This window comes from Pogona vitticeps, chromosome 1, assembly GCF_051106095.1.
Source record: "Pogona vitticeps strain Pit_001003342236 chromosome 1, PviZW2.1, whole genome shotgun sequence".
Taxonomy (NCBI): Eukaryota; Metazoa; Chordata; class Lepidosauria; order Squamata; family Agamidae; genus Pogona; species Pogona vitticeps.
In genome coordinates this window covers 94,524,616-94,539,028 of record NC_135783.1, presented here as the reverse complement: position 1 = coordinate 94,539,028, position 14,413 = coordinate 94,524,616, and the positions used below count along the sequence as shown (strand labels likewise).

The following is a 14,413-nucleotide window of genomic DNA, read 5'->3' as shown; positions in this document are numbered from 1 at the left end:
ATGAGAGCTCTCCAAATGTCACCTAGTGTGCTAATCCTGCTTTAGGATAAAGGCATTTTTTAAATCAGTAGTAAATTCCTTTTTCACCCTTCTGCTTCCTCCATGGCTGGCTGCCACATCCCAGTGTTGTTACTTCCACACTGCTTCCAAACAGGTCCTGTTTATTTCAAGTGTGGACAACCAGACTTCAGAAATAGCCATGAGCATATCTTTCAGCTTCTAAGAAATTTGAAAACCAGGGTGCTTTAATGCTTTGGTCTTGGAAATGTTTTGACATTTAGAAGATGGCTTTAAAATAAATGCAATCTCCCCCAAAGTACATGTAGACCCAGTCACACTACCATAACCCAAATGATAACCTCAGGAAGAAGAGGGAGCTACTTGGAGACTCAGGACGAAGCTGGTTCTCTGAGAAGGATTCCACAAGTGAATATGTTAGTGTGCTAAAAAGAGGAAGTTTTCTGAGGAGACAGAGGAGACTTTGTGTACAGTGTTGGCTCTGACACAGCCCAAGTTGTTCACTCAACTCTCCATGTTCTATTTCTGCCTTCAGAGGAACATGCAGTGGCTCCTCATCCCTGCCATCCTAATAATTGCTCTTCCTCCACAGGTAAGTTCTTCTAAAAATATTTCCTTTCCAGGACAAAGGCTGGAACTTTTCATTATGATCCACCAGCCAGTAAAGTTTATTTAAGGGTACGGTGTGTGCATAATATCAAGTTTTTCCTACTTATGAAAGTCTTGTTGCATCACTTGCAAGTTTGACATATTTCTTTTGATTTGAGGCTTTTATAATATTCTTAGAGACCGGTGTGCTTTTTACATTGTAGTCTCTGGAAAGCTTTACAAACTTTATGTCTTTATGGATTATTTCCCACCAACACAAGTAAACATCTGTCTTTTGCTCAGGTCCTGTTTGTGGCACAGTCTACTTAAGATACTGTATAAAGGTAGTGACTGTTAGGAAAACACTTTGTTTTTGAACTAAATCTACAAAATTTTGAATAAACAATAAAAACAAAATCTACATGGGAATGGGAGGTATTCCACTCCATCCATAAATGCTGAAGGAACTAAAATACAATTTTTCAAACACAAGCCTCAATCAACTGCCGTTAATTTACTACTGATTTACATCAGTCATTGATTTCATATTTAAGTAAAATTGTTCCTTAATTCCTTATTACTTCATTTTACTTCTTATATATATTTCACTTAGAATTACCTTGTCCTTAAGATATTGATACACAGTGCTTCATTTTCGATTCTGTTGGGTGTACTGCATGGAGAAAATATGTGTATTAGGTCTGTGTGATGTGGACAGAGTAAAAACAAACAAGGGAAGAAAAAAGCCACAAAATATTTAGGCTGTAAATAGGCAGGCTTAATATATTCAGGTCATGTAATGTTGGGCCTCTGGAATTTGAAAAGTAAAGCAAACTATTCATTGGATGTCCAAATATGCCACTAAGGAATAATTTTCATATATTTCCAGGTATTAGCTTTAGAACAAAATTTTCAATCTGGCTTCATGTTGAAGGTTTTAAAACATGATTTCGTTCATTTTTAGTCCAAGGAGCTTCAAGTTCAGATCATATTTTTCAAGCCTTCGTATAACCAAGTTGGAGTGCACTGTTGCATATTATTGTGTAACTATATTAGTGATTAATATATGTGATTTTAGTCACAATCGCCTGGATATATCCAAACTAAGTTAATGGCAATAAAGTGAAACAGAAGTCACGTCACTAGTTTGACCATTAACTATTGGAATGGGATTTGAGAGATTTTAGGGTATAATTCCCACTGAGCCATGAACTCTAAGGCAGTGATTCTCGACCTTGGGTCCCCAGATGTTCTTGGACTAAAACTCCTAAAAGCTTTCTCCACTAGCTGTGATGATAAGGATATCTGGGAGATGTAGTCCAAGAATATCTAAGGACCCAAGGTTGGGGACCATCGGTTTAAGGTATAAATCTTGGGTTAATCACTCTCTTTTACCACAAGCTATTTCACAGTATTGTTGTGAGAAAAAAAATTGGAGCCAGGGGGAGAGCCACCTATATACCATCTTGAACTCATTGATGGAAAGGTGAGATATAAATATAACTATTAGTTTCTGGAGAGAGAGAGAGAGAGAGAGAGAGAGAGAGTGTGTGTGTGTGTGTACACGCATGAATAAAATACACTACTACTGCTATTATTACTGTAACCAGTAGTAATAAATAATAGTAAAGTCTTCAGTGCACTTTGAAGCCATCCATTGTCTCCACTGTTGATGTTCCATCCATCCATAGGAAAGATAAGACTTAAGGCAAAGTCTATCTGACAGACTATTTTGATATTGGCAAAAAGCTAAGGTATAAATTTAAAGAGTGAGTGAGTGAGATAATGCCTCTTTTAACAAAAGTAAGCCCCACTGAGTTCAACAGAGTTTATTTTCAGGAAGGTGTGTAGACTATTTCAGGGACCAGATTTGTTGATGGTCTTCTATTATGGGAATCCAGCAGAACAAAGAAAGTGATCTCTCCTCCATACTGAAGCCACCTGCCATCTGTGAGTACACATGCTTAGGAATACTCTTTTACAGGAAAAATGAACACTTATGGAGAGGATTTGGTCATCTACTAAGACAACCAAGCCTGTTTCTATTCTCAGATGATTTCTGAATAGAAAATTGGAAAAGATCAAAATAATCAGTTTCAGAAATAGAGCCATTTGTCCTAAGACTATAAAAAATGAAGAGTACAAATTAGCCCACAGTCTTCTAGGGTGGTGGATCTAGTGGAGTTCACTTCAATGAAGGTCTTATAACTGCTTTTGAACTGGAAAACAATCTTCTTTCAAAGAAGCATTCACAACCTCTGCCACCCAACTGGCAAGACCGCCTTGGCCTTTATTAGCAGCTCCACTGGATCAGACTGTACTGCTGCAATGGTGAATGCACAGAGCAAGTTCGTTGCTGCCTGTGACAATGATTTCTGACTCATACTTGTCTGGATTCATTCCAAGTATTCCCCCCCCCCCAATTGCAGTGTCTGTCTTTCCTTGCCTGAGGACTGGAAGAGAACTGGTTCTGAGCAATAAATGAAGCGAGGACAGTAGAAGTATTCTTTATTAGCACTGCTGTCCCTTTTTTCCAGCATGGTTAATAGATGGCTTATTGAGAAGGACAACACCAGCATTGCTGCTTGTAGAGATATTAGACGTTTGTCTTTAGAAGACAAGAGCTGGAAAAACTAACCTCCTGCTGTATATAGTAGTTTTCCTGAAGAACTCCTGCAACTTGTTTTATAGGACTGCAAGGCTGCTGAAGCTGAAAGCGCTGTTTTAAAACAAATCCTCTCCTGCTAGGACTAGATTTTCCTTTTCATGTGTTGAGGCTCTCATACTGAGTCCCTTCCAACTCTGTGCCAGTTCTCAAATATTTGGCTTCCATGTGGTATGCAGCTGGATACAAGAGCTTATTACTCTTGCATGCTGTCCAGTTACTTTTGATTTGTGGCAACCCTAACAGGATTTTTGAGGTGTGTGAAATTATGTAAGGAGTGGTTTTATCAGTACCATCACTGAAAGAGTTTTCATGGCTGAGCAAGCAGTTGAACTCCAGACTACAACTACACAACCAGAAAAAAAAAACACAGGGTGGAATGTGGAGCTACTTGCACAGCTTCACATAATGCAAGCCTTACTACAGTTTAAAATGGTGCCCAATGTGCATCACAGTAGGAGTGTGGTGGGAGCACCACTGGAGGCGGCGCCTTCAAGGGCCACGGAAGCCCCCTGCCACAGCTGCGGCCACTCCTGCCATGGTTCAAAGGTCAGCTAGGCATGAGAGCTGGTCTGGTGGACAGCTCGATGGTGGTTGCCAGCAGTGTAGCTGCTTCCATCCATCCATAGGAAAGATAAGAAATATAAAAGATATCACATCATTGTCATCATCATCATCATCATTACTGCATATTGCTGCACCTATCAATGTCTGTGGTGGAGGAGGGACCTGCTCACTCCTTGCCATTTCTATGGAGAGACATTGAGAAGGGGCCCAGCTTCTGTTTCAGATTAAACGGAAAGCAGTGTTAACAGTGTCACTCTACATTAGACATGGCTGTGGTTAAGCTCAGAAGGAGGGCAAATCTTTATCCAGATAACAAGATGACATGGCATGTGTCCCAAGGAAAGGAAAGGCTCTCTGTTTTAGAAAGTCCCAGTGCTCTTTGAGGAACTCCACTGGTGTGTATAGAAGAGAATAATTACTAGCTCTTGATATTCATGTCGGCCAGAAATAGATGACAAGGAATGTAGTGCCTCACATGGGATTATGCCATGTCAATGAAGCTCCATCGCTAAATGTGCACAATCTAGCATACTATTAGGAGAGTGAGACAATCACCCCAGGCAGCAGGTGTCAGGAAGTGGCAGCACAGGAGTGCGGAAGGCAGGAGCTCTGGATGTTTTCAGACAGCGGGTGACTTTAAGCAGGGGGAGTATTGAGGAACAAATTGACGGCCAGTTCAGTTAGTATTTGCATATGGAGTAGGTGCCATCTTGTTCCATGCCTCAGGAAGCAAAATGTCTTGGGCTCCATGAATAGTTTAAGGTGGTACCAATGAAAGGACTACTGTATCTGGAACGGCCTGTCTGACTTGGCTCTTAAGAGTCTTTGAGAAGAGGCCAAGGGAAATAATTTTTAAAAAGCACATGTCTCACCTGAAGTCCAATTTATACTGATTTTTCTCTTTGGTTGTATGAAAAACAGCAGGCAGTGCCAGAACAACTAAAGAGTGAGGCAGTGGCCTGAGACCTATGATGCAGATATCCTACTCTATTCTAATCCCTCTTAAGCCCCTTCTTGCTCCTGTTAGAGAAAAGCAGTACAAATTTTCTGTCATGACAAAGTCTCTTGGTTGGTCCAGCCGTGACTCAGAGGAGGAGTAACTACAGATGTAGCAGGTCCATTGGCTGTTGTGGGAATAGCACTGAGGATCGAGTGCTATTGTATTCATAAATACAATACATTTGTGCTCCAATGTTTCCACAACTTGGGGAGGTACCTTGAAATAATAGTTTCAGCTGCAAGACCCTAAGCATGAGATACTGTTTCAGTTTTTAAAAAGTAAAAATTGACTTCCAGTTTCTCAAAAACAACTAAAATAGTTACATTTTAGTTGCTACAAAAGAACACCTGAATGATACACTGATGATGTTGTAAAAAAAAACCAAACAAACCCCACACTTCTCTCATCTTGCTGTGACTTCAACACTCACAAAAGAGCACTAGACAATGGTGAGATAGTAGCATGGACCATTTCCTACTGAGCATTGGGAACATGTTAACACTCTTCTTTCACCATTTAATGCAAACACACCTTATAATTGTAAAAAGTTAGTTATACCACAAAATGATGATTATCACTAAGTAAGAATCATCACACAATGTATTTATAATTTCATTGCTGAAAAAAAAGAAGTAAATTACACATAAATAGTTATTTGTAACAATTTACTTTCAAGATGTTGTCTTCCACCAAGAAATGGTGGTGAAAGAGCTAATATATGTATCGTACACTTGCCTTAGCAGCCAGTCCTAAATGATCTTAGGAAAAATACTGTATCTGGGCCAAGAGTTATGGGAGCAGTTTTTAAAGAGAGAAAAATGGGTGGCTGTCACATTTAGTGGCAGTCTTTCATGTCCTTACCTAAAATTAAACCCAACTAAACTGAGTGGGACCAACATCTGGGGAGAGATATGGATAGCATTTGCTTCAGTGGCTTTGATATGATGGGAAAGTGACACAAAGACCTAGGCTTGTATCTAGCAATCCCTGTCTGCCAGCAACAGCAACCTTCCTCCCAGAAAGGCTCCCTTTCCCTTGGAGCCCTCCACATCTGTTCCAGGGAGAGGAAGATAAGAAAGGGAAGTTCGGAGGTGGGCAAGGATCTACTCACCTTATGTTTGTTTAAACAGGAATTGACTTTAACATACCCATCAAAGTCACTGTGACATTGATATAACAAAACCAATCTTTTTATGTTAAGAATCATTCTGAAGAGAGCGTGCTGATTTCCAAGATGAGCTTGAGCTCCAACGCTGTCATTTAAAAAATTCATCGCAGTGATGGTGTGGGAGCAGAGGGGCCAAATGGGTTGCTTCTCAATTTATAAGCTGCTGGGAAAGGAAATTTCTGTTGTTCTCAGGCATGGTCTGCCATATTTTCTTGGGAAAGGGGAAATAGATCTCAGTAATATCAATGCAAACAAGAATACTCAGCATGATAAAGAATCTTGCAAGACATAAAAGCTTGCCCTTTAATGCTAGGTATTGAATAACCACAGTAGATTTTCTTTTTTTTTAAAAAAAAAAAGAGAAAAAAGTTGCTGGACTAAACAAACAAAAACCAACCCCGCAGTTCTTAAGCACGAGTTGCAACAGCTTGGACTGATGGGGGTTGGCGTCCAACAATATGCGGATGCCAAAAACTACCATACCACTTTTAATCAATTTCCAATCTTTGTTGGAATTTTCCAGCTCTCAGATAAGTCTGCCTATGAAAGCTTTTTTGCAGGGTGCAGGGTGACCGGAAGCAGCACCAGCAAGGGGAAAAGGCTGGAGGAAAAGCTGCAGAAAGCCACGAGGTTCGTCAGCGCAAAGAGTTATGTCACTGGCCCTGCAGGTGCCCCCGCATGCCAAACTGCAGCCCTGGGGTCAGCCTAGTAAAGGATGGCTGTGGATGTTGCAAGATGTGTGCCAAGCAGTCTGGGGAGCTCTGTAATGAAGCGGAGGTCTGTGACCCTCATAAGGGGCTCTACTGTGACTACTCAGCCGATAAACCTCAATATGAAAGAGGAGTGTGTGCATGTAAGTCTGCCCTTGATTTGCATTTTCTATAAAATGGGAACAAAAAGAATCCTAAGGAATCACTTGGATGTCTGTCTGAAGTAAATGAGGACGTTTTCAATAATAATTTCTGAAACAATCAGGGTACTACTATCATTAGTCCACTGGATCTATAGAAGTCAAGTCCACTGGATCTATAGAAGTAATAGGTACAAAACAGGACCGGTCATCTCATTAGGAAGAATGAGATGAATGCTGCAGGAATAAAACTGTCTGTCATGAAAGGGCAGCAAATGGTTAGTTATTTACTTCATTAGGATTGTAGTTTTACTCTTGGGAGGGGAAGAAGGCCTTCTTACATTTTCTGGCTTAGGTGCCAAAAAGACTAACTGAACTAGAGTACCATGTCTGCACTGTTTCAGGCAGCAACATGCCTTAGATATTTTCACAATTATTTAATAACATAGCTAACTATGATACTGTATACACATCTCTCTCATCTCTCTCATTGGCCAGAATGTTACATAAACCGTGTAACTTTTTGCTGTAATTTGAAGTCTTCATAGGTATTATCTGCTGCAAACCGATCCATGTGACTTAGCATGCAACAGATAATGCCTATGGAGATTTCTTAACTTACTATTCACCACTAAAATTTGTCCAAGCAGCCAATACATTGTACTGCTGTTTTAACCAATAACTAGCAAATATGTGAACAACCTTAATTTACCTTTGGATAGGATTGAGCTTCTTACAAAGATGTGTGAATTTACTTATTCTCTCTTGTGTTTTTTTTTCTGTTTCCAGATATGATTGCAGTAGGCTGTGAGCTCAATGGTATACATTATAGCAATGGCCAAGATTTCCAGCCCTCACCTTTATATAAATGCCTGTGTGTAAATGGTGCAATTGGATGTACACCTGCATTCCTCCCTAAGTCAGCACCTAATGAATGTGCCACTCAGAAGAGTAGAAAGAAATTGGCACAATCACACTTCAAATGTGGTTCAGGAAAAGCAAAGGAGCAACAGTCGACCGGTTACCGATTAATGCCAGGTGGGCAAAGCTAGACTGGTAATGTCTTCTTCGTGACTTCACTACTTCCTCCTCCTCCTTTAGAAAGAACACTCCCATAAAGAAGAGAGAGTTCTTAGTATATTCCTTCCATCAGTAGGTAGCAGAAATTTCTGGTACTTATTGGGAACATAATTTAAAAATAAGGGCAAATTTGAAAATCAAGGAAACAACTGTATTTCTCAAGGATGCATAAGAGCACATAAAAGATATTTTTGCTTATCAAATAAAATATCTTTTATGTTTAAAATAAAATATCTTTTATTAGTTTCTCAAATAAAATAAAATAAAAGCTGTTTATACCTCCAGAACATACCTATAAAGCATAAAAGAATCTGATGCATTTTTTATCTCAAATATATTACAAAGAGAACCAATCTAAAAATTGCACCGCCATCTTACATGATAGAGAAAATGTAGAGCATCTGAAATTTCTTTCCTGTGTTTGCAAACCAAAGAGAGGATTTTCTCTTCTGTTATTACCTGTTTTCCCAAGAAAAGAAGTTTGTTGTATTTTACTATCCTCTCTTGTCCTGGAGGTTTTTATGCTTAATGAGATATTATGGATGTGTCTGCCTGCCAGCCCCCTACCTAGTGAAGTAAAATTTTGTTCTCCTTGTTCAAATGCATGTTTCTATATTATCAAGTTGTACAGTTATGCATATTGATTCTTAGAAAATAGTGTATAAACACAATGATGGAGGGGGAAAGATGGGATGTTTATCAGGTTTTCCTAACACCTCCACATGATTGTAAGAGAATGGGATTCCCTAACCCTGTTTCAGATTTAAATTTTTGCAGGCTTTCTGGTTTTCTCAGCTACCTCAAGGATATTGGCAGAAAGACACCAATCAAACATGTGATCCTAAACAGAATGACTTGTAACACAGAAAGGCTTTCAGGAAGTAATAGCTAGTTTAGATACACAGCATAAAGCAGCCACTCACTGTTACAGATGATAGTTTTTCTACTCCTGTTTGGTTGCTTTCTGAATGAGTATTAGGTAGCAACACAGTAGAAGTTGACAAAAGACAGTTTAGACTAAATAAACAATTGCAGGAAAAACTTCAATTTACGAAAATACTGGAAACTTCCATGATAATCCAAGCAGTTTATAATTTATATGCTATTAATGCATGGTTTGCATGAAAAGTTATAATTAATCGTTAATTTTTTAATAACTTGCCCAATGTGAAGCTTTGTTTTAACATACTATTTCTCCTGCTTTCCTCATGCACTTAGTTAATGAATTCTACAGTAATACCATTCCTTTTATGTACAATAAATATGAATTTACATACAAATGCACAGCTTTGTAACCTTGCTTTATTTATTTCAGATTTGTGCCAGTTTTTAAAATGTGCTTCCTGCATTGAGATTTTAAGGCTGCTGCTTACTTCCCAGGTACCCTCATATATTTCTGCTCTGCCTTCTTAACTGTGCAGACTTCAGATCTGGTCAATCGTTCTGTAGAACTCCATCAGGATTTTGCTACATGAAAAATTTAAAAGGCAGGTTTAATATACACGGTTATTAGTGCTCAGAATCTTGGAAAGTGGAACATGGCAAAAAAAGCACCCTCTCAGCTTCAATCCTCTTTTAAAAAATAGCAAGTCATGCAGAACAAAATGCAACACATGCATTTGGGTAGGTTCAGGGCAAGATGTTCTTAATCCAGTTTTGCATAGGTAGTCAAATGTTACCCTTTAAAAAAAAAAAATCCAGGGAAATATTTGCTTTTTACAGTAGACATGAGTCACAAGTCAAAAATAAAAAATCAGCAGAAACAAACTATAAAATATAAGTCTTTGGGACTGAGGTGCCAAATCCTCATAAAATATAATAGAACTGGAGGTGGCACAAATCCGTTGGACAGTTCTGCAAACTTTGACCTAATTTGTGCAACTTAATTCATGTAACAGCCCAAGAGTCATGTGAATCTAACATATTTAATTATTATTCTGGCTGGCTTATTTCTGAGTACCTGTCAAGAGGTGAAGTGGGCTCCATTACTGCAAGATATAATTCGAAATATATTTCTGCCTTTTAGCTTTCAGAAGTTTACCACTTGTTTTGAAGAAGAAATGCTTGGTCCAAGCTACCCCCTGGACACCATGTTCTCAAAGCTGTGGCATAGGTATATCTGACAGAGTAACCAATGAAAATGCAAAATGCAAAATGAGGAAGGAAAAGAGACTGTGTTACATTCAACCATGTCAAGCAAAATTTCCAAGGACACTTAAGGTACATTACAAAAGAAAATATTTTTTTTTCCTTTGGGAAAAATATTTCTTTATTTCTATCCCGCCTTTCACCTTAAAAAGAACCCAAGGAGGCTTACATAATTAAAAAGACAATATTTAAAAGCTAAAAACCAGTAGGTATACAAATATGAGAAAACAGAATAAAACAAGTATTACATTTAAAAAGGTAAGAAAATCAATACTAAAACACATTTAAAACAACAGAGCACAACAATCCATTTAAAAATCCCTCTCAGGCCACTAGTTATTAAGAGAAAGCCTACCTGTACAGAAAGGTCTTTGCCTGCTTGCGGAAGGAAGATGGGACCAGCCTGGCCTCCTGTGGGAGGGAGTTCCAAGGTCGGGGAGCAGCAACAGAGATGACTCTCCTGTGTCCCCACCAAGTGCACCTGTAAGGGTGGTGGGACCAAGAGAAAGGCCTCCCCAGGTGATCTTTAAGCCCGAGCAGGTTCATAAAGGGAGATGCAGTCTTTTGGGTAGCTTAGAGCCAAGCCATTTACACCTTTAAAAAACTGTTATTTTGAATGAATTAGTATATCTGTACATGCAGACACGTGTGCATTGTGTGAATGCAAGATGTATTCCTGCTGTACAACAACGGGAGCCTGAGTGGATTATTTATCCTGTGTCCTGGCATAAAAATGGAAATGATAGCAAATCTGTCAGAAACAAGCAATTCTTTTCCTGTAAGGTTTTTTCCTTCCTACAAATGGTATCTAATTAGATAAGCAGGGATTTTTAATTCTTCTTTGCAGAAGTGCAGCTGAAGGCCCTTGAGTCAGTTTCCGTAAGTTTCTGCTGCCAGCAGACTAGATTTTTCCCAAAGCCATATGCTTAGTGTTTTTTCAAATATGGTGATATACAAAATGTACTGGGATGAATATTAGACATCACTGATTTACGGTATTTCCCTCAGATCATGTTGCAGGGGTTTTGAAAGCAGCAGGATACTGAACTGGCAAAACCTCAAATGAGTAGATTGACTGCAGAGGTGTTTAATCTGTTGTTTTGTCTACTTCAGGAATGGGCTGGCTCAATCCTAAAGATGGCAATCAGATGTCTTTGCTGGAGGAAGCCAGCCTGCCCTAGAGTGGTCCTACCTGCACCTTTCTGGCCTCTCTCAGCGGCTTCAACTTTTTTGGTGAAAGTAGGATCATTCTGATTTGAGCCATTTCCCAAATTATAGTCAATGTATTAAAAGGACTCTCCTCTTTTAATTTGCCACTTCAGGATATTAGCAAATTAAAAACCTTCTCAACTCTGTGGAGAGGCCAAGGCAATGAAATTATTTTTTAAACATGTGTATTCGAGAAGCAAACCAAAATAAAATGATATGTTGACAAATATGTTGCTTGAGGTCCATATGCCACTTGGGTACGAGGATCACATCCTATTTAGCCCGTTTCAGATTGCTCCAGCCGCTAAACTGCCAGCACGACACAATAGAATATGAAGTTGACATATTGTCTTAGATCTTTAGTTGCTGTGAGAGTAACTAAAATTTTGATCTGAATGCCACTATTATTTACTTGTGCAATACAATAAATGATTTGAAAGATAACACTGGGACATTTCCTCCTTTATATTTTAAGATCCCTAAAGGAAAAACATGTCGCCCTACATTTCAGCTTGCTAAAGCAGAGAAACTAGCATTTTCTGGATGCACAAGTAGACAACAATACAAACCTACTTTTTGTGGAATCTGCCTGGATAAGAGATGTTGCATACCTAATAAGTCTACAATGATTACAGTACAGTTTGACTGCCCCAAAGAAAGAAGCTTTAAGTGGAAGATGATGTGGATTACCTCTTGTGTCTGTCAGAAGACATGCAATGATCCAGGAGATATTTTTTCTGAACTCAGGCTTTTATAGAAAATGTGAATGGTACTGTGGTAGATCAAACATTCCTCCAAGATGTACGGTAACTTGGTCATTTACCGTAATTTGGCAACATTGGCTATTAGCAGTGCCTGAAATTAAAAGTGCTGAATGAATTCAACCAGCTGTTTTTTTTAAAATACAAGAACTTGCTCCTCAGAATTCTTATTATTACTGTAACAAATTGAAGTAGCTGATAAATGGATTCCCATATTAACCCATTCATGCCACATTACTGGTCTGCCTCCAGTTTTAACTTTGGATTTGTCATAGTGTGAGGGCTTAGTGTGTGTAAGAGTCACCTCTCAGTTCTGATCCCAGATGCCTCCACACTGTACAGCTATAACAACCGGGGCATCTACAGGGCAGAGACAGAACTGAGGGCATCCACCTATCTGATGATTTTGTTTTTTCCTTCTGCCCATTTAGTGGACTCAGCTTTTCTCCCAAACAGTATCATGCCTTGATAGCTGTAAATATGTCATTATAAATATAAAATTAGGAGACCTACATCCTTTCAGATAGCTCTAGTTTGCTGCATGTAATGTGAGGCTTTTGGCATGTTCTCCATATAAACCATGAGAAAAGTGCATATATTTAGGTGAAAAGATTCTTGAGGATCTGTACTAGATATCCCAGTATGCTCATAGTGTGTATACAGTATGAGATAATGCATTTATAGTAGTTTGAGAATGGTTATTTCCCCAATAAACAAAGTGTTAACAATTTCTTCTGTTCTGCTTCTGGGATATTTTTTTTAATATTGTAAAGTGGTTTAGGTCTACTATTTGTCATATGTTCTTGGGAATCAAAACACCTAGATATTTCGTGTGCTGGTGCACATTGGTGATCAGCTCCAGTGTCTTCATTCTCTGGAGATTTGTTAGTTTATTTTGTATCTTGAGATGCTTATTAAATCAGTTGATTAAATAAGCTTATAAAGTTGCTTATTAAATCAGTTGATCATGAGATACCTGTGCGGGTTTGCTTAATAGCAGTGGCACATTATCTACACAGATCATGAGTTTGGGTTCTTTGTTTATGAAAGGGATTTTGGTAATCTGATGTCACCTTCCATGTTTACCCGAATTTATCTCTCCCCCTCTCCTCTTGCCATTTTTTATGTATTTTGTCCCATCTGTTCTTAGAGTTGTAAATATGAGTGAACTGTACAGTGGTGCCTCGCATAATGATTTTAATTGGTTCAAAAAAAAAAAAACGGTATGTGAAACATCGTTATGTGAAACACCATTTCCCATAGGAATGCATTGGAAACCGGTTAATCCGTTCCAATAGGCACGGATTGCCGTCCTTAAGCGAAAAAACCCATAGGAAACATCGTTAAACGATACAATGTTTCCTCCATTGGAATGTATTGAAGCTGACTCAATGCATTTCAATGGCTTTGTGAAGTCAATTTTTGCAAATTTAAGTGTGTCATAAAAGGGTCAAAATGGTTTTAAATGCTTGGATTAGCTTCTGCACCCTCTAAAACGGATGCAAAAGTTAATTTGGCTTTGATCTGACTTTTCATTAATTTATGGTGAATTTTTCCCCCCAACTTTTGACAGCTGTCAAAATCTGACAGCTCCATTGGTTCCTATGGGGGAAGAAAAAATTCACAAAAAATTAACAAAGACTCAGCAACTGTTCTAAATGCTTGGATTTGTTAGAGGACCCCCTAAGTCATGTGCAAACCTGATTTGGCTTTGATCTGAACTTTCGTTAATTTACTGTGAATTGTTTTCTCCCCCATAGGAAAGCATGGAGCTGTCAGATTTTGACAGGTCCATTGGTTCCTATGGGCCGGAAAAAAAAATCACCATAAATTAACGAAAAGTCAGATCAAAGCCAAATCAGGTTTGCACATGACTTAGGGGGTCCTCTAACAAATCCAAGCATTTAGAACAGTTTTTGACCCTTCTAAGACACTTTTTAAATTGAAAAAAGAAACATCGTTAAGTGAAGCAGGGGACCTAAAATCGCATTCGTTATGCGAAGCATGGTCCCAAACTTCGCTAAGCGAAAATCGCCCATAGGAAACATCGTTATACGGTGCATATTATTTTCTAAAAAAAACATCTTTATGTGAATTCATCGCTAAACGAGGCACTCGTTAAGCAAGGCACCACTGGTATTGTGTATTAGCAGTAGTTTTATGTATATCTACTGTACTGTGTTACCAAGGAGCACTGTAGAAGAAAATGCTGAGAGGAATGCATAAGTCAGAGTCAATGATATTTTTTTAAATCAATAAAAACTTAAAATCAAAAAAGTGGAATGCATATTCCAGTTAAATAACCATGAAATGTTTTCTAAAGATTTGAAAATGCAATGAAAAGAAAGTCTGTCCAAAA

General features: G+C 38.6%; 1 protein-coding gene and 1 long non-coding RNA gene across 2 annotated transcripts; one reads left to right on the top strand and one right to left on the bottom strand.

Moving 5' to 3' along the window:
• The first annotated feature begins 491 nt into the window (after positions 1–491).
• CCN6 (cellular communication network factor 6) lies at positions 492–12,785 on the top strand. The gene is made up of 5 exons (XM_020805334.3): positions 492–610; positions 6,556–6,859; positions 7,646–7,894; positions 9,963–10,156; positions 11,769–12,785. The coding sequence occupies exons 1-5, from the start codon at positions 533–535 to the stop codon at positions 12,048–12,050; spliced, it is 1,107 nt and encodes a 368-aa protein (XP_020660993.3). The 5' UTR covers positions 492–532; the 3' UTR covers positions 12,051–12,785.
• LOC144586568 (uncharacterized) lies at positions 9,292–9,962 on the bottom strand. The gene is made up of 2 exons (XR_013541454.1): positions 9,897–9,962; positions 9,292–9,403 (listed from the first exon to the last, which is right to left on the bottom strand). It is a non-coding gene; the product is annotated as an uncharacterized LOC144586568 (long non-coding RNA).
• Positions 12,786–14,413: the final 1,628 nt, after the last annotated feature.